A 20,739-nucleotide genomic window follows, 5' to 3' on the forward strand; every position below is an offset into this window, starting at 1 on the left:
GGACTCTCAGCCGCACCACACGCTGCCCTCGAATCGGCTGCGGGGGGGAGGAGACTGTCACACACCTCCTTCTGGAATGTGCCTACGCAGAAGAAATCTGGAGAGGAATGCAGTGGTGTTTGTCAGGGTTCGTCCCAAGCAGAGCCGTGACGCGGGACTCCGTGCTCTACGGCCTGTTCCCCGGGATGCACACCGAGACAAACATCAACTGTGCTTGGAGGATGACGCCTCAGCTAAAAATGTAATCGTACAGACCTGTAATTAGGAATGATTACTCTGTTTTCGGTATGCAAACAAATGGAATGTTTACATATGTATGGCATGTCCAACTGTACAGACCATTAAAGTATTTTATGAATAAAGTATATTTTTGAAATTAAAAAAAGTGACATCACACAAAACCTGTAAATTTATTGGCTCAAGTATTAACATTTTGGAAAGTTACCTAACAAGTCAGAGAAACAGCAGGAATTCTGAAGGGGCTGTGCAGAGCAGGCAAACATAAATCAAGACCAAGGCTTGAGGCCCACACCTCTTACTTTGGGAGCTGAAGAGGCAGCAGGGCCTGTGAGGGATCTACTCGTGCTGAGTAAGAGAGTGGAAAAAAAAAAGCATGACATCAAGGAAAACATCAACTTCACAATTTGGTAAGAAACTATTTTTAGGGATTGTCTACAAATCACTATAAATTAGAAAAGCGCATTTTTTAAACAAGTAATTATACTTTATTTTAACCAAGGAAGTTAAACCGATCGAATAAGGTAATAATGATAATGTAAGGGAAGTAAATTTGTGACTTAAATATGGTCTTCAAAGACTTAAGGCAAGAACTTTACATTGCTGTGCAAGTTTTTGGAATGAAACAAGGTCCTTAGCATAATTAATATTCTTGATCCAAAGAGATGTCATGGTAGCAGCGTTCAAATCCATCATATGCCCGTCCTGCACTATGTGGGGAGTCGTGGACATTTCTACTGTCCCTGGTGGCCATCTGTGCAGACAGTGTGTCCAGCTACAACTACTGGCCAATGACATTTCTGAGCTGTAGCTGGACACACTTTCTGCACTGTGAAGGATCTGAGATGCTGAAATTGTCGGGAACAACACATTTGTTGAGTTGGTCACAACTCAGGCAAAGACTAAACAAGCAGAAAAAGGATCGGCAATTATCAGGTAGAGTAGAGGAAGGCAGGTAGTGCAAGACACGCCTGTGGCCATCACCCTCCCTAATGTATATACCATTTTGGATTCATGGTGGGGAGTGCCTTCTTGTGGGATAGCAGTGGAAGTACCATGGCACCATGCGTGGCTCTGGTACATACAAGGGGAGGTAGAAGAAGTGCAGAGGTATAGTGCCATGGGGTTTTAATAATAAAGAAAACAGATAAGTGTTTCTGCAGCCACAAAAGACGCTCTGGGATATATGTTACCTCCTGGTGCCAGTGTCAAGGATGTCTTACAGTGGTTACAGGGCATTTTGAAGGAGGAGGGTGAAAGTCCAGTGATACTGGTATACAAATAGCATTGGGGAAAAAAGAGATTGTATAAACAGAATATAGGAAGTTAGGATGTACATTTTAGAAAAAGGATCTCACAGCTGGTAATTGCAGGAGGGATTTGGATTCCTGGGACATTGGGACCAGGATTGGTTGCATCTGGGCAGGATAGGGATATTTGCTAGTGCTGTCAGGAAGGATTTACTGTCTCAAGTGGCAGGGGAATGGGATGCTGACCAGAGAAGGCAGAAAAGAGAGAACCAAGGATAAAATCAAAAGACAAAAAGGTAAGAAGTGAAAGTGGAAAGCAGAAAAAATCAAAGGTTGAGAAACAAATATAGTGCAAATAGATTTAAGATATCGAAAAGGTTAAAAAAAAGAGTTCAGAGACAGTATATTCCTGTTAGTGTGAAAGGAAAGGCTAGTAGGTATAGGGAATGCTGGATGACTAAAGAAATTGAGGGTTTGGTTAAGAAAAAGAAGAAAGCATGGTCAGGTACAGACAAGTTAGATCAAATGAATCCTTAGAAGAGTGTAAAACAATTGAAGTGTACTTAAGAGGGAAATCAGGAGGGCAAAAAGGGAACATGAAATAGCTTTGACAAATAGAGTTAAGGAGAATCCAAATGGCTTTTACAAATACATTAAGGACAAAAGGGTAACCAGGGAGAAAATAGGGCCCCCTCAAAGATCAGCAAGGCAACCTTTGTTTGGAGCCCCAGGAGATGGGGGAGGTACTAAATGAGTATTTTCCATCAGTGTTTACTATGGAAAAAGACATGGATGATAGGGAAATGTAGGGAAATTGATGGTGCTATCTTGAAAAATGTCCATATTACAGAGGATGAAGTGCTGGATGTCTTGAAACACATAAAAGTGAATAAATCCCCAGGACCTGATCAGGTGTACCCTAGAACTCTGTGGGAAGCCAGGAAGGTGACTCCTGGGCCCCTTGCGGAGATATTTGTATCATCAATAGTCACAGGTGAGGTGCCAGAAGACTGGAGGTTGGCTAACATGGTGCCACTGTTTAAGAAAGGTGGTAAGGACGAATCAGGGAACTATAGACCAGTGAGCCTGACATCAGTGCTGTCAAGTTGTTGAAGGGAATCCTGAGGGACAGAATGTATACATATTTGGAAAGACAAGAACTGATCAGGGATAGTCAACATGGCTTTGTGTGTGGGAAACCATGTCTCACATTGATTGAGTTTTTTTGAAGAAGTAACAAAGAGAATTGATGAGGGTAGAGCAGTGGACATAATCTACATGGACTTCAGTAAGGCATTCGACAAGGTTTCCCGTGGGAGACTAGTTAACACGGTTAGATCTCATGGCATACAGGGAGAACTAGCTATTTGGACACAGAACCAGCTCGAAGGTAGAAGACAGAGGGTGGTGGTGGAGGATTGTTTTTCAAACTGGAGGCCTGTGACCAGTGGAGTACCACAAGAATCGGGTGCTGGGTCCACGACTTTTCGTCATTTAGATAAATGATTTGGCTGTGAGCATAAAAGGTATAGTTAGTAAGTTTGCAGATGACACCAAAATTGGAGGTGTAGTGGACAGTGAAGAAGGTTACCTCAGATTACAATGGGATCTTGATCAGATGGGCCAATGGGCTGAGGAGAGGCAGATGGATTTTAATTTAGATAAATGTGACGTGCTGCATTTTGGGAAAGCAAATCTTAGCAGGACTTATACACTTAATGGTAAGGTCCTAGGGAGTGTTGCTGAACAAAGAGACCTTGGAGTGCAGGTTCATAGCTCCTTGAAAGTAGAGTTGCAGGTAGATAGGATAGTGAAGAAGGCATTTGGTATGCTTTCTTTTATTGGTCAGAGTACTGAGTACAGGAGTTGGGAGGTCATGATGCGGCTGTACAGGATATTGGTTAGGCCACGTTTGGAATATTGTGTGCAATTCTGGTCTCCTTCCTATCGAAAGAATGTTGCGAAACTTGAAAGGGTTCAGAAAAGATTTACAAGAATGTTGCCAGGGTTGCAGGGTTTGAGCTAGAGGGAGAGGTTCAATAGGTTGGCATGGTTTTCCCTGGAGAGTCAAAGGCTGACTGGTGATTTTATAGAGGTTTGTCAAATCATCAGGGACATGGATAGGATAAATAGACAAAATCTTTTCCCTGGGGTGGGGGAATCCAGAACTGGAGGGCATAGATTTAGGGTGAGAGGAGAAAGATTTAAAAGGTACCTAAGGGGTGGTACATTTATGGAATGAGCTGCCAGAGGAAGTGGTGGAGGTTATTACAATTGCAACATTTTAAAGGTATCTGGATAGGCATATGCATAGGAAGACTTTGGAGGGATATGGGCCAGGTGCTGGCAGGTGTGACTAGATTGTGTTGGGATATCTGGTCGGCATGGATGAGTTCGACTGAAGGATCTGTTTCCGTGCTGTACATCTCCGTGACTCTATGATACTATATGTCTTAATTCACAGAGAATTCACAATAAGGTAGATGAATTTACAGCACAAATAGATTTAACCATAATGATATTGTTACAATTTCAGAGACATGGCTGCGGGGTTACCAAGGATGTGAATTAAACATTCAAGGGTAATCCCATTATTGAACAGCGACAGACAAAAATTGGAAAGGAAGTTGGGTAGCATTGTTAGTAAAGGATTAATCAATGCTATAGTGAGGAAGGATACTGGCTCAGAAAGTTATGATGCAGAATCTTTATTGATGGAGAAAAGAAATATATAAGAATCGTTGGTCCTTTAGAGATATGTTGAAATGGCTGAGGCATTGAAAAGGTATTTTGTGTCCGTCTTCACAGAGCAGGACACTAATAATATGCCAGAAGTTGACAAAGAGATGAAGGGAGGTGAGGACATGGAAACAATCATTATTACAGAAGAGGTGGTGTTGGGCAAGCTAATGGACCTAAGGATAGACAAGTCTCTTGGCCCTGATGGAATGCATCCCAAGGTACTAAAAGAGATGATGGGAGAAATAGCAAATGCTATTTTTATGGTAATTTTCCAAAAGTCGCTGGACTCTGGGGCAGTTCCAGCAGATTAAAAAATAGCAAATGTGACACCACTCTTTGAAAAGGGAGGTAGACAAAAGATGGGGAATTATTGACCGGTTAGCTTAACTTCTGTAGGGGGGAAGACGCTTGAGTCTATTATCAAGGAAGAAATAGCAAGGCATCTAGATTGAAATTGTCCTGTTGGGCAGACGCAGCATGGATTCATGAAAGGCAAGTCAATCCCAATGAATCTATTGGAATTCTATGAAGACATTACAAGCAGGGTGGACAATGAGGACCCAGTGGATGTGGTGTACCTAGATTTCCAAAAGGCCTTCAACAAGTTGCCGCACAAGAGGCTACTGCATAAGATAAAGATGCATGGTGCTGCAGGTAAAGTATTAACATGGATAAAGGATTGATTGACGAAAAGGAAGCAAAAAGTGGGGATAAATTTATGCTACTCTGGTTAACAATCAGTAACTAGTGGTGTGCCTCAGGGATCAGTATTGGGACTGCAATTATTCACAATTTATAGAGATGATTTGGAGTTGAGGATCACATGTAGTGTGTCAAAGTTTGCAGCTGACACTAAGATTAGTGGCAAAGCAAAGTGTGCAGAGGACTGTGAAACTTTGCAGAAGAACATAGATACTTTAAGTGAGTGGGCAAAGGTCTGGCAGATGGAATACAATGTTAATAAATGCAAAGTCATCCATTTTGCTAGGAGTAAGAGTAAAAAGGATTATTACTTGAATGGTTAAAATTTGCAGCATGCTGCTATGCAGAAGGACCTGGATGTCCTTGTGCATGAATCACAGAAGGTTGGTCCGCAGGAATATGCAGATTCAACAGGTAATTAGGTAGGCAAATGGAATTTTGTCCTTCATTGCTCAAGGGATTAAGTTTAAAAGCAGAGAGGTTATGTTGCAGCTGTACAGGGCGCTGGTGAGGCCACACCTGGAGTACTGTGTGCAATTTTGTTCTCCTTACCTGAGATAGGAGGTACTGGCACTCGAGGGAGTACTCAGGAGGTTCACTAGGCTGATTCTAGAGTTGAAGGGGTTCGCTTATGAGGAGAGACTGTTGAGACTGGGATTATGTTCATTGGAATTTAGAAGAATGAGGGGGGATCTTATAGAAACATAAAATTATGAAAGGAATAGAGAAAATAGGCAGGTGAAACTAGGACAAGAGGACATTGCCTCAAAATTAGGGGGGGGCAGATTTAGGACTAAATTGAGGTGGAATTTCTTCACCCACACGGTTGTAAATCTATGGAATTCCTTTCCCAGTGAAGGCTGTTCTAGGCTGGGCACTGTGTAATGAGAAAGAATTAACCAACAGTGTGGAGTCCCTTGGGCAACAACAACCTCAATATGATAGATGTTTTTCATTAATTTGGAGAGTGAAGTAGTTGCGTCTGAAACTAAGGCCTTGAATCTAAATAAAAGGAACTATGAAGGTATGAGGCATAAATTGGCTGGGATGGTCTGAGGAACATTCAAAAAGGGTTGCCGGTGCTTAGGCAATAGTTCACATTTAAAAGAACATGTGTGTGAGTTACAACAATTATTTATTCCTGTCTGGCACAAAGGTAAAAGCAGAAAGATGGTTCAACCATGACATTCAAAAGAAATTAGAGATAGTATTAGATCCAAAGAGGAGACATATAGAATTACCAGAAAAAATAGCAAGCATGAGGCCGAGGATCATTTCTGAATTCCGCGGACAAGATGTTTAATCAAGAGGAGAAAAATAGAATATGGCAATATGATTGAAGAGAACATAGAAACTTACTGTAAAAGACCACAAAAGCTGGCCTTTAAACAATGAAGTTTAACAGTAAAGTTTAACAGACCAGAATAATTTGCAGACTAACACAGAAAGGCAGAAACAAAAAGGCTGCAGAGTGGAATAACAGCATCTTTCAATAGTTTTGTTTGCAAGTTCACACGCCATCTTTGTTACAAGCTTGAATAAATCTTATAAATGGAATATTTACAATAAAAAGAACTTCAAGTGCTATAGTCCTCACTGTGGAAAAAGGACTAATTACAGTGTAAGAGGCACTGTCAGCAGGAGAACATCTAGCTCAGGTGAAACTGCTCAGGATAAACATTGGATCATGTAATCTATTAAATTACGGACATTAACATTTTTCCAATTCTAACCACCACACCATCCCGCAACCATCACCCACATGCTCTGTTTATTTGCTTGGATATGTGCTTGTGTATGTGTATGTTGCAGGATTAGGGACGTGTTTTGCCTTTTGTTAATATTTCCAGTAAAACAAAGTCCTTAATTTTGGTTAACACAAGAGATCTGACTGGCTTGCTTCTGCATAGTTTAACAAATGGTCAACTACATATTTAATTGGAAAAAATTCAGATGCTATTATACCAATCTCAAGAGTGAAAAGAGATGTATTTATTCACTCCCCCAGAATTTGTTGTAACAATAAAATCCCTTCTTTCCAAGAATGAGTCAACTGAACTTTCACTGAACTGCTTCCCACACAATTATATACCTTTTTAAATAATAGACCAAAGATGTATGCAGTACCCCAGGCGTGATCTTAATGACACCCTATGGAGCTGCAGTAAAATTTCCTTATTCCTGAATTCCATTCCATTTGCAATAAACCTCAACATATCATTTGCCTTCCAAATCTGCAAGTTAATTTTTGGTGATCCATGGGATATACATAGTGCCAACTTTTTCAATCTCCATTTAAATAATGTACTATTTTTCTTCATCACAAAGTGGATAAATTCACATTTTCTTATATTACACTCAAACTACAAAAATTTGCTGACCCACTTAACTTGCCTTATCACTTTGCAGACTATCTCCTCTTGACAACTTATTTTCTTCACTGTCTTATGTTGCAGACTCTTTGTCCAAGTTATTTAATTACAGATTTTAAATAAGGCCTATCGATCCCTCTGACACTCCACTTGTTACAGCATGCCTACCTAAAAAAGACTCATTTGTCCTAACCAATCCCTTATCCTCAATAATATATTACCTGCTACCCCATGTTCTTATCTTGCACAGTTAACATGTAAATAGCACTTTACCAAATTGTTTTCGAAAATCTAAGCACACCATATCTACAGATTTTCTTTTGCCTGTTACTTTCTTAAAAAGTGACCTCCATTTCAGAAAACTCTGCTGACCCTACCTGATCCAACAACCTTTTTCTAAATATCCAGCAGTAACCTGTGATAATGAATTATAGCAATTTTCATATGACAGATGTTAAGTTAACTGACCTATAGCTGTGCGCTCTTTGCAATCGAACAATCAATCACTGTCGTAACTCTCTGCCTTTAGCCAGTGCCAGACAAGAGATGGCACAGTTCTAGGCAGAAACAGAGAACCAGGAGGTAGATGTGTGGCCACCTTAACATTAATAGAGGAAGAAGCTCTGGAGATCAACAAGTTGGCAACTGTAAATTCACTATTGCTAATGGAGAGATGTGATTTCCCAAAAATCTGGCAACAGCATTAAATATTCCACTGCTACTGGTATTTAATTGTTTCTCAGTTTGAATCTATGTCATCAATACATTAAATATCATGATCTGTGGGAACTTGGAACCCTCTTTCACCCACTTTCAGGTCTAACCCATGTCTCTCATTGTCCACAGGTGCCTTGATGGTGCCACTAAAAGTGATGTGAGAGGGGTCCGAAGTGCCCTCAGAGGAGTACCAGCATATTAAGCATGCAATCACATAAATCTTGTGCAACCTCCACCAGTGCAGACACATGTAACCCAGTGGGTTTGGTTTCCTAGCTAGGTGGGCTGGCATATGGTGAGTCTGCGTCACATGTAGGCAGAAGCAGCTTGTTAAGACAGGAACAATCGTGGAGAATCTGTAATGGAGAATGCTGATCACTTCAAGCTCACTTTGATTGGAAGTAGATATTGTACGTTGGCAAGGGAGAATGTTATTCCCCAAAAGTTTACTTGTGGAGAAGCAACATGAAATATATATCCATCTAACACCATTTCCAGAGCATGGTACACCTTTGCATTGAAAATGGAGGAGCCCAACATTTGCACGAGTGTCATAATTTCTAAGGCACTTCTGCTGATGACCACCCTCATTGAAAGAGGGATCGACCTCAGAGAGAGTTGGGCATGGCAGGCCACCTAGTGCATGCTGGTTCACACCAAAAACATTCTTACTGTCAGCTTGTGCATCATGATCAGAGCACAGCCTTGGTGCAGTCAAGTTCTCCTGGTCATGGTTAACAGGGAGTACATGTGGGCCCTGAGATGAAGATGGAGTAAAGGCTAGTGGCAATGGGAGCACTCGTAATGGTGCCCCCACCTCGTGGTTCTATCCCTTTCTCCACACACTATGTCCTTCATTAATGACCAAGTCTTCTCCTGCACACATGCAAATGGTTCAGTCTATAGTAGAGCACTTCCCAAACAAAGGAATGAAGTGCATAAAAGTATACAAGGCAAAAATAAATAATTTGACTGCTTATTATATTGAGTTTCCATTTGAAAAGTGGCACATAAGATGTTATTACACTAAATTAGGTTCAGTAGGAATAGAATTTACGATTTTGAATGGATTTAGGATTGGTTAATGTGAGTAGAACCAAATTTGACATTTTTCAGTTGGGTAGATAGATGAGTGTAAGTGTTTGGTCCTCAGTTACTTAGGATTTTGATTTGGATGAGAGGAAGTTCAGTTCTGCAGCAACTAAGTCTATACACCATTGTATATCAGTTTTATTCAGCTCTTAAATAATAATAGATGTTGCAGGAGAGAGCTTTTTCATTTTAATGTCCTCACCATAGAAACAGGTTACTTCAAGCTTTGGGCAGTTTCATGTATGTTTGCAGACAATGGGAAGATCACTTGACTCATTTAACTCTATCTCGTATCTAGGTAAATTATCTATTTTCCGTTCTACCTTTAAAAATTAGCTTTCAATTTCTTTTAGATGTGCAGGCATAATTACATGGGCATGACAAGATCATTCTATTGAAATGAGATGAGGAGAAATTTCTTTATTCAAGAGTTTGTGAATCTTTGAAATTATGAGTGCTATAGATACGCAGTCTTTACACATATGTTCAAGTCAGAAGTTAATGAGTGATTGTGTAAAACAGGAATTAAGAGGTATGGAGATATTGTGGAAGATTGGAGTTGAAGTATAAGATCAATTATGATAGTCTTGAATGGTGGGCTCGCAAGGCCAAATAACCTTCTATAAATTATGTTGACTGTTGTAGTGCACTTGGTCATCAGGTACAAAGTGATATTGAAAGATGGTTGTCTTTATTCTTGCTTTATCTTGGGATCTATTCTTCAGTAGGGGAAAAATGGAAAAGAGAAATATTTGACACATAATTTATTTACCTCACCCTTTAACAAAATAGTATCCTACAAATTCTGACACTGCTGGAGTCAGAATTGCTCTATAATGTTTGTACAATATTTAAAACCTTTCTATGTGTGGCTTTAATCATAGTGGAGTTAATTCAATATAGATATTGTTAAAAATTGCATAAAGTGGATATTTTGAATGATTCAATCAACATTACTAATTGTACTACAGTGCATTTCTGTATCACTATGCTGACTGAATAATTTAGAAAAGTTCATGCTGTTCTAGCAGCTTTTAATCCAGTGATGAATCACCGCTTTATATCTCTAAATCTCGAAATTATTCAAATTATTTTTAAAGTTTTTTTTGAGTAGCTTTCTAATCTGCAGAGATTGACCTCTGCACAGTTAGTTAATAATAGTCACTGACTGAATAACCACAGATGCTCATTAGCCTCACCAGATATATTCTAACTATAAAATAGACTGAGACAGAGTGGACTGGAAAAGGAAAGTATTGATGCAAGTTTTTCTACATTTGCAGTTAATGAACTTCATCAAGATTTACCAACCTGGAGTAAATGTTCTACTGTACAATGTTCCTATGCTGCCAAAATTATTGTGTATTGCAGACTAACATTTGTTGCCACATAGTAACATTGCTTATTTTGTTGATGCATGTCCTATGAAGGGGGTGGGATACCTGGGTCCCCCCAAAAAAACTGAGCCTTTAATTCAAGATTACTGGATAATCATACCATAGACACATTAAAGTGTTCTTCCAAGTACAATCTGGCGATGGCAAGCTTGTACCTAGACAATTAGCAACTCTTAAAAAATAGTCCAAGGTGTTATTTGTGTCTGAGAAGTAATGTCAGGAAGCAATAAGACAAGCAATCTTTTCTATGTAAAATATTATTATTATTTCATACATTGTCCTTTGACTTTGAGACCAGAGTTTGTGTGTTTGAGACTGGAGTTGGGACAGGGATAGAGGGGCGGCAAGGAGGAGAGCCGTGGGGAACACACAAGAGAGACAGAGGAAGAGCAGGCTTCTTGGCACCTCAGCCCTCTTAACACCCCTTTAACCCCCTGTCATCCCAGCCTCCCCTTTGTCCTGAGGGCTCTTTGCACAGCTCACCCCAACTCCAGCTTCTTCCCTTCTCACTCGGGGAATACCCACTGTCCGGCATCCCTTCACTCCACGACTAATTCCCAGGTTAAAATGGCATGTGCTTCCCTGCACATGTGCAGTTCTGCATTTGTTCATGACGTCACACACAAATTCTATGTGGTGACATGTTGTGTCAGGTACTGGGTACATGCCTGTTCCCAGGTGAGCACAGAATGCGTATTTGCCCACAGTTGCTGGAGTCAGCAAACACTAATTTTCTCAAAAGTGAAAGTATTGGTCAGGGACCCTATATTGAGAGATAGGACAATAAGCCATAGCAGGAGAAGCAGACCATTGAGCCCATCAAGCCTATTTGACCATTGAATGAGACCATGGCTGATTTTATAATCCTGAACTCCACTTTCTTCTCCTTCTAAGTCTTGATTCCCTTACTGATTAAGAATCTATCTCAGCTTTGAATATATATAACTATCCCGGGTGCTAAAGCCTTCGGTAGTAAATAATTCCACAGACTCACTACACTGTTAGAGAAGAATTCTTTTTCGTTTCTGTTTTAAATGAGTGCCCCCCTTAATCGGAGATAATATCCTCTGATCTTAGGCTCTCCCACAAGGGGAATCAACTTCTCTGCACCTCCCCTGTCAAGTTCCCTTGATAGGATATTCCCTCAGGGTATTCCTGATGAAGGGCTTTTGCCCGAAACATCGATTCTACTGCTCCTCAGATGATGCCTGAACTGCTGTGCTTTTCCAGCACCACTCTACTTCAGAATCTGGTTTCCAGCATCTGCAGTCATTGTTTTTACCGAGGAGATCTGATTGGTGCCTTGTGTAGTTTCAGAAAGGTCTATCTATTTTGATACATCATTCCTTTTGAAATAAAGGCTAGCATTCCATTTGGCTTCCCTCTTACCCAATGAAATTGTATGCTAGATTTGTTTGTGATTTACACAGAAGGACTCCCAAACTTCTATTTGCTGTAAATTTCTGCGATCTTTTCTCCATTTAAATAATATTCAGCACTTCTATTCTTCCTGCCAAAGTGTAGAACCAAGTTTTAGCCTATTTACTTAACTTATTTGTATCCTTGATGTTTTAAAGCTATTTTAATTTTTCATGGATAGGCTCTTGTAAGTACTAATTGCAATAGGGTTAGGTCTACTTAACAAAAAATGAAGTATTGTTCGTACAGCATGGGTTAACCTTAATGGGAACACACAGCAGGCCCACAATAGAAATATTAGCATGGTTTATTGAGATGGTAAACAACTGGAAGATTATGATCATTCTTATGAACTCTGCAGTGGTGTTCTGCCAAACAGTTACCCAGTCCATGTTTGACCTCACCAATATAAAGGAGACTGCATTCTTGTCAGTGGATACTGTAAACTACATTGAAAGAATACTAATAAATCACTGCTTCACCTGAAAGTTGGAGGATAAGAGGGGATACTTATTTAAGGCCTTCAATGGTGAGAAGTCCCAGTGTGTATTCCATATACTTAGTGATCTTACAATCTTTAATATTTTTTTCCAGTGTGTCCAGACCCCAAACTTATGCCCGATGACAATTCTTCTCCAACTAGCACAAGTGTTTCAACTACAGTCACGCAAAACAAAGTCTTGTCTTCTACTCAACAACATACTAAAAAAGCACTGAAACAGGTAAGCTTAATGCAGTTGCAATCTTCACTCCATGTATAATATTGTAGTCTTTTTCTTTTAATTACTTTTCCTTTTTTTTTTGCCATGTATCAGTCAATTACATTTGTAACTGTGACCTTTTCAGATGTTGGACCACTTCGGTTATGTTTCTCCTCCTAGACCGCAGTTGATACTTTATTTTTGTTAGATCGTTTTTTTTTTCCAAGCATACTGAGTGAATTTCAAATCTCTTGTTTAGGTATGTTGATTAAGATTTTCTCCACGTAAAGTATGTGAGCTCAGGTATAATTAGCATGTGAAATAAGAATGGAGGAAAATGTTATCGTGTTGACCAATTCTGTAGACTGGTTTAATCTGTTGCATCACAGACACAAACAATCCTTTGTAATATTTGTAAATGGAAATGTAAATTATTCAAAATCTCTCTGAAATATTACAGTAAAAACAAGTAATTAGTTCATCACATTTCATAAAGAAAAGATTTAATTGATATTTTTCTTGAAGCATTCCTCAATTGATATTGTGTGTTTCCAGGACTGTAGAAACAATGTGCTCCACACTTAGCTGTCACACTTATAACATTATTTTATCATGTTAAAGTGGAAATTGGTTATGAACTGCAGTGGCTGCTGACAAATGCTGTAGCCATTTTTCACAAATGGTGTCCCAAAAACAAACTGCACATATATGTCTGTTGAAGAGTCACAGTCAAAGAGATGCACAACTTTTAGTATAAATAATTGATGCTCAATTGAGTAGGGTGAGAACTATACGCTGCTTGTAAATACTTCCATGGGATTCTTAAATTAATCTCTTAAAATTTTACCACAGTTTACTGTTTTCTGAAAAACACCTGTTCTGAATATTATCACTCCCTGAGCACTACACTAGAGTCTCAACGTGGACCCTGAAAGTATTGAAGACCCAAACCTTCAGTACGAGGCTGTAGTTTAGAAGCCAAAAATGTTACCAATTGATTCAAACTAAAACACAAAATTGCATATTTATCTCTATACAGTTTTTAATATTCCTTTCAAGCAAATAGCTAATAACTTTACTGAAAAAAGCTGTAATCAACATTCCAGTGGGAATTCTACATATTTGCTTTGTTCCAGAGAGAATATCTTTGAGAAGTCAAAGACAGATTCTTATTTCATTGGGATTAAGTGAAAAAAAAAGCCATTGTGCTACTTGGTGTATTTTATAAGCCACCAAATAGTGGGAAGGAGATAGAGGAGCAAATTTGCAAAAGAATTGCTAAGGTGTGCAAAAACTACAAGTTAGTAGCAGAAGTCTTTAACTAACTTAATATTGATTGGGCCAGGATTGATTTAAGGACAGAGAAAGAGAAAAATTTCTGAAATGTGTGCCCAATGGGGAAGGAGCTAATATATGCTATAATCTTGGAAAATGAAAGGGTCAAGTAAAAATTTGGTAGCATATTGAGAATAGTGTTCATAGCATCAAGCTTTAAATTAGTAAGGAAGAAATTAGATACAACATTAGATTGGAGATAGAAGACAGAGGGTGGTAGTAGAGGTTTGTTTTTCAGACTGGAGACCAGTGGTGTGCCACAAGGATCGGTGCTGAATCCACTGCTTTTCATTATTTATATAAATGACTTGGATGTGAATATAGAAGGTTTAATTAGTAAGATGGCAGATAACACCAAAATAGGTGGTGCAGTGGACAGTAAAGAGCAGAGTATAGCGGGTCTTTGATCAGATGGGCCAATGGACTAAGGATGGCAGATAGAGTTTAATTTAGATAAAACATGCGAAGTTGCACTTTGATAAGGCAAACCAGGGCAGGACTTGTACAGTTAATGGTAGGGCCCTGGGAATGTTGCCGAACAAAGAGGCCTAGGGATGAGGTGGTGTCGCAGTTAGATAGACAGGGTGGTGGAAAACGTATTTTGGATGCTTATCTTCATTGGTCAGAACATTGAGTATAGGAGTTGTGATGACATATTGTAAGTATAGTGAGGCCAGTTTTAGAATACTGTGTACAATTTGGGTCGCCCTTCTGTGGGAAGGATATTGTTAAACTTGTGGGGACTGGAGGGTTTGAGTTATATGGGAAGTCTGAATACGCTGAGACTTTTTTCCATGGAGAGTTGTAAGCTGAGAGGTGACCTTTTAGAGGTTTATAAAATCATGAGGGACATGAATAAGGTGAATAGCCAAGGTCTTTTCCCTGGGGTGGGGGAGTCCAAAACTGGAGGGTAACTATATCCTGCAATCTCACTGTCACTGAGTCAAAACCTTAAATTCCCTTCCTAACATTCTTCATCTACATGGACACTGTTCTCAAATACGTGACCATTGAAGCCCTGGCATTGTGGACCGATGTGACCCAAGGCAACAAAGAAGACCTGGATCATCCCAACACCTATAGCTTGTCAACTACAATAAGCAGCGCAACGGCTTGTTAGCAAGAGTCAGCATAGCCCACAGTGTCACAACTCTCATGCTGACTCCTCCAGGCCTATTGGGAATAAACTGGCATGAGCCTATGTCCCTCATCTACCCTGTAACACCCACAGTCCTGAGGGATGAGACTACACTTCCTCACTCCCACATCTCTGGAGTGCAGATACCATCCCCCAAGGGCACAGAGTACTATATCCCTCATTCCTCTATCTTGAGACCTTCATATAACGATCTTCCATGCAGACTCAAGACCTTCAGTCCCAGCCCCTCCTTGAGAAACCAATCTCCCCCAAGTTCAGGTCCCATACTGTTGCATCACTTCTTCTTTGCTTGAATCCCTCTCTTCTCAGCCCCTGCCTTGAACTATTTCCCTTCAGGAACTCTTTCAAACTCCACCCTGCAGCATTTTCCTACAGATTATAGTATAAATAACAATAAATGAATCCTACCACATTTTCAAAACATTTCCTCAAGAGCTTCCTTCATCCTTCCAATCCTGTGGGCTTTATCCCCACAAGCTCGCACCCCTGTGAACTCTCGCTGCAAATTCTCCTGCTTCCTTAGAATCCTTGCCCACTCAAAGTCTTAAATTGCCTCAAAATTTCTCCTATGAACTTTCTCCCCTCAGAACTATATCCCTTACCAACTCTCTCCCTGTAAACTCTCTCCTCAACGAACTGTCTGTTTCTCCGCAAATTATTACCAGCTTCCTGTCCAAAACCAAATTACCTGTCATTGCCTCCATTCCTCAGCATTAAATGGGTCGCACATAGGGTGTGGACAGGAGAGGAACAAGCCTCCACTTAATTACCCATTCCAACTGGCATTTAAACTGAGTGGAGGATGGGGAGAGCAGGGCATATCAGGGAGGGAGAGGGTATCGGGAGTGTGACAGGAGAGAGACAGCAATGGACAGCAGTTGGAGAGAGTTGGGTATATTGAGGATAAGGACAAGAGTGTCTAAGAAGTAGGAGAGGATAAAGAAGAGGGAAACATTCAGAAATTCCATTCATGAAGCCTTGAATTGATAGCTAGTCTGAGGTGCCAAGAAACTGCCATCAATTGTTGTAAAAGCCCATCTGATTCACTTGCCACAGGGAAAGAAATCTGCCATCATTACCTGGTCTCGTCTACATGTGACTCCAGATGACAGCAATATTGTTGACTCTTAACTGCCTTTTCTAATGGTCAAAGGGCAACTAGGGATGGGCAACAAATGTTGACCTTGTCGGTGAAGATCACATCACTAAAGATTTTTTGAAAATGATCGCTGGATAAATTTGTCTCTCTTAATACATCACACACTCCATGTCACTGAAGCTGTGTCTTAGAAAAATGTCTGAACTTTGTGATCTCTCAGTGTCATCTCTGATCACATCTAGACTGAGGAACTGCTTTGGTATTTTTGCATCATCTTCACTACCTCCTCAGCTCATTGCCAGTGATTTCAATTGAACACCATTGACGACAAGTAAATATTTGCAATTAATGTGGTTTAAGCACTGTACTTTTGTTCAGAATCACTACTTTCAGTAGATCAATATTTATGATGACTTAATGAATAATTTGGAATGCAGATCATAGAACACTACAGCACAGTACACAACGTTGTGCAGAGCATTTGTTTTAATCTAAGATCAACCTAACCTCCACACCCCTCAATTTACTGCCAGCACTCGCTTAAATGTCTTTCAAGCCTCTGACTCTACTACAACCGCTGGCACTGCATTTCATGCACCCACCACTCTCTGCATAAAGAACCTACCTCTGACGTCTCCCCTATACCTACCTCCAATCACCTTAAAATTATAATCCCTCATGACAGCCGTTTCTCCCCTGGGGAAAAGTCTTGAATGAATGAAATCAATTACTGTTGAGCACAAAATGCCAACACTTCCTGGTAGGAAGTTTAGAGGACTTTGTGAATATAGGCTAAATATTGCTGTGTGTGCCTGGGTCGGAATGTTTGAAGCTGACAGAACAGATCAACAAAGCAGAAAATAGACCATTTGGAATACTGTGATCTACAAATAATGCATTGGGCTGAATTTGAACTGCTGAGGGTGAGAGATCCAAATCTTGCTGCAGAAAGCAGGTTCAATTGTGGGTGGGGTTTAAATCACAAAAAATGAAATCTTTTTAGCAACTCAACATGATCCTGTCAACTTCTTGGCTTAACTCAAGCAAGTTTGCAGAAGAACGATGAGCTACCAGTGAGTAGTTAATACATTCAATTCCCCAGTTAATTTAAGCATTAACCCAGAATGTGGGCTTTAACAGCTCATGGGTCAACAAGGCGAGAGTGCAGCAAGGAACCATTATTCAGTGAGACTAACATATTCAAAAGCCTTTAAAGAGTGAAATTGCCAAACTTATGACCAGCTTTTGCAAATGCTTGTGCTCACAGACATGTTCTGAAACAGTGATTACAGTTCTTTAACTGTAATCTCCAATTTTTTTGGAAATCATTTTGTCTACTTTGCTCACCTTAATCTCAATTTTCCTGTTCATTGCAGCATGGGAGAAAATTATGCAGCTATGTCAGATTTTAAGATTCAGGAAGCACAGTTTACCCATAATAGTCAGTCAAGACTTCTCAAGTGATTTTAAGGTCGTTCTTTTGGTGAGTTAAGAGGCAGTAGTTTAAATATATTCACAACCTGTGCCTTTTGAGAGCAGTTTACTAACTCTACAAACAAACACACAGATGGTACAGTGTGTGTTGATCTCTGCAGCTTGACAAAGCAATATTCTGCTTAATAGCCAAAGTATTTGGAAAATGTTCCCCCGTCTTCTTTTATCTTCTTCATTTTCCCTGGTCTTCCTCCATCTAAACTACGCCTCTGCCTAATGCGGACCCATACTTCCCCTGAGACCCCAGTCTGTAAGTGCTTGTAAATACACTTTCAAACAAATAAAATAGGAGCAGAGTTAGACCATTCAGCCCCTCATATATGCACAGCTATTCACTAAAATCATGACTGACCTAAAGTTGTGGTTCAGTTTTCACATTCCTGTTTATCCCCAATAATCCTTGTAGTCCCTGCCTAACAAGAATCTATCCATGTCCATCCTAAGAACAGTCAATGGCCCTGTCTCCACTGCCTTCTGAGGCAGAGATCTCCAAGTTCACATACATTATGAGAGAAAAAGATCCTCTGCATTTTGGTCCTTTCAGGTGTAATTCCTAATTTTAAAACAGTACTGGACTCACTCTCAAGAAGAAAAATGTCCACCTTGTCAAGATCATTCAGGGCCTGATACATTCAAATCACCCTCACTTTTCTAAACTTCAGTTAAAACAAGCTCAACTATGTCCAGCTCATCCTCATAAGACGACCTGGACCATTTCCATCACATCCAGGAGGATGTCGCAACCAAACACACCTTCCCTGCCCCTCCACTAGCAGCATTCCTCAGGAACCATTCCTTTTATGATGCCCTGGTCCACTTCTTCATCACTCATAAAGTTCATCACTCCCCAATTCAGAAGGAGCAATACTTGCCTATTCTCCTCCTCCCTCCCTCCTCACTGTGCAAGGCACAGACACATCTTCCTGCTGAAGCAATGTTTTTCATCTACTTCTTGTACTTGCTGTCCACAATACGGTATCCCATACATTGGCAAGACCAAATACAAACTGGGTTAGCACTTTATGGAACACTTCCACTTTGTTCACAAGAATGACTCTGACCTCCCAGTTCCTTGCCCTATCAATAAACCACCTTGCTCTTGTGCTAACATTTCTGTATTTGCCCTGTTGCAATTTTCCAACAAAGCACAATGCAAGGTTGAGGAACAACACCTCATTGCCTGCTTGGCATTTTATAGCCTCTAATACTCAATATTGAATTCTACAACATCAAAACCTATTGTGTACAGTTTTGGTCTCTTTTTCTGATGAAGGATGCCTTTGCTCTCTCTCGAGTGAAGCGAACGTTTACCAGGCTGATTCTTGGAATGGAGATGAAAATGTGTTGCTGGAAAAGCCCAGCAGGTCAGGCAGCATCCAGGGAACAGGAGAATCGACGTTTCGGGCATAAGCCGTTCTTCAGGAGAGATTGATATATGAGGAGAGATTTAATAGGTTAGGATTGTTTTTGCTGGAGTTCAGACGAGTGAGAGGGGAATCGCATAGAGACATAAAATTCCAACAGGAGGATATTCCCGATGGTGGGTGCATCCAGACCCGGGGTCACAGTCTGAGGATTTGGGGTAGGGTATGAGGAGACATTTCTTCACCTAAAGAGTGGTGAGCCTATGGAAATCATTATCACAGAAAGTAGTTGATGCCAAACCATTGAATGCATTCAAGAGGCGGCTGGATATGGCACTTGGGGCGAATGGGATCAAAGGTTATTGGGAGAAGGCAGGATTAGGCTATTGAGTTGGACGATCAGCCATGACCCTGATGAATGGGGGAGCAGGCTTGAAGAGCCTAATGCCCTCCTCCAGCAACTATGACCACATGATGTCTGTCCTCCATTTTCCTTCTGTTCTGTTTTGGTCTCAGCAGGGAGGACTCTTTTTTTTTTCCCTTTTACATCCTAATTTTGTACCCATTTTACTTCTCTAATTCTCTTTCATCACAATCAGCCCATTTATTTTTTGCACTCTCTGTTCCCCTTGCTCCTCCTCCACCTCTGTCAGAAGGATAACAACCATCATTTTCCAAACGGGAATCATAACTTTGAAACGTTAATTCTGTTTTCCATTCTCCACAGATGCTGCCAGACCCACTGAGTTTCTCCAGCACTTTTTATATTTGTCTCATAACAGAACCGATCATTCAAGGTATCAACCTAGTGAACCTCCTCCAATGCACTTTATGTCTTCCCTTAAGTGAGGAAACTGCCCTCAGGACTCGAGTTAAAAGTAATGAATGACTCACTAGGCCATTTCAGATATTGTTGGAGTCACACGTGGGCCAGACCAGAATAGTAGATCACCTTCCATAAAGGATTTTAATGAAGCAGATGGGTTTCTGCAACAATGGTTTTATGGTTGTAATTGGACTTTTAATTCCATTCATTCAATTCCTTGGTAGGATCCTCAAAACATTAACCTAGGTCTCTGAATTACCTGACCAATGGCAGTAACACAAGGCCATCTCTTCCATTTGTAAGGGTGTTCATTGTTGGTGTACTCCCAGGTTTATTTCTCTCTGCCCCCTCCTGCCATTCCCTAACTCTCATTTTCCATCTTACTATTTTCCTACCGCTGAGGCCAAACGCCAGCTCACGGACACCTCCTCCTACTGTCCCCTTGACCATGACCTCACCTACCACCACCAAACCATCATCTCCCAGACCATCCATAACCTCATCACCTCAGGGGATCTCCCATCCACCGCCTCCAACCTCATAGTCCCACAACCCCGCACCGCCCGTTTCTACCTCCTGCCCAAAATCCACAAACCTGACTGCCCCGGCCGACCCATTGTCTCAGCCTGCTCCTGCCCAACCGAACTCATCTCGGCATACCTCGACACGGTCCTGACACCCTTAGTCCAAGAACTCCCCACCTACGTTCGGGACACCACACACGCCCTCTACCTCCTCCAGGATTTTCGCTTCCCCAGTCCCCAACGCCTTATCTTCACCATGGACATCCAGTCCCTGTACACCTCCATCCCCCATCACAAAGGACTCAAAGC

At 40.7% G+C, this 20,739-nt stretch overlaps 1 protein-coding gene across 3 annotated transcripts in view; it reads left to right on the plus strand.

Moving 5' to 3' along the window:
- The window catches only part of LOC122549068 (putative Polycomb group protein ASXL3), a 294,423-nt gene that overhangs the window by 72,556 nt on the left and 201,128 nt on the right, over positions 1-20,739 (plus strand). For 2 of the 3 annotated variants that reach the window (XM_043688272.1, XM_043688273.1), the window contains one exon: positions 12,523-12,650. The exons of the other annotated variant lie outside the window; for it this stretch is intronic. In XM_043688272.1, coding sequence (XP_043544207.1) covers positions 12,523-12,650 — 128 coding nt within the window. The remainder of the gene's footprint in view (positions 1-12,522; positions 12,651-20,739) is intronic. 3 annotated transcript variants of the gene reach the window in all.

Source organism: Chiloscyllium plagiosum, chromosome 4 (genome assembly GCF_004010195.1).
Source record: "Chiloscyllium plagiosum isolate BGI_BamShark_2017 chromosome 4, ASM401019v2, whole genome shotgun sequence".
NCBI classification, from domain to species: domain Eukaryota; kingdom Metazoa; phylum Chordata; class Chondrichthyes; order Orectolobiformes; family Hemiscylliidae; genus Chiloscyllium; species Chiloscyllium plagiosum.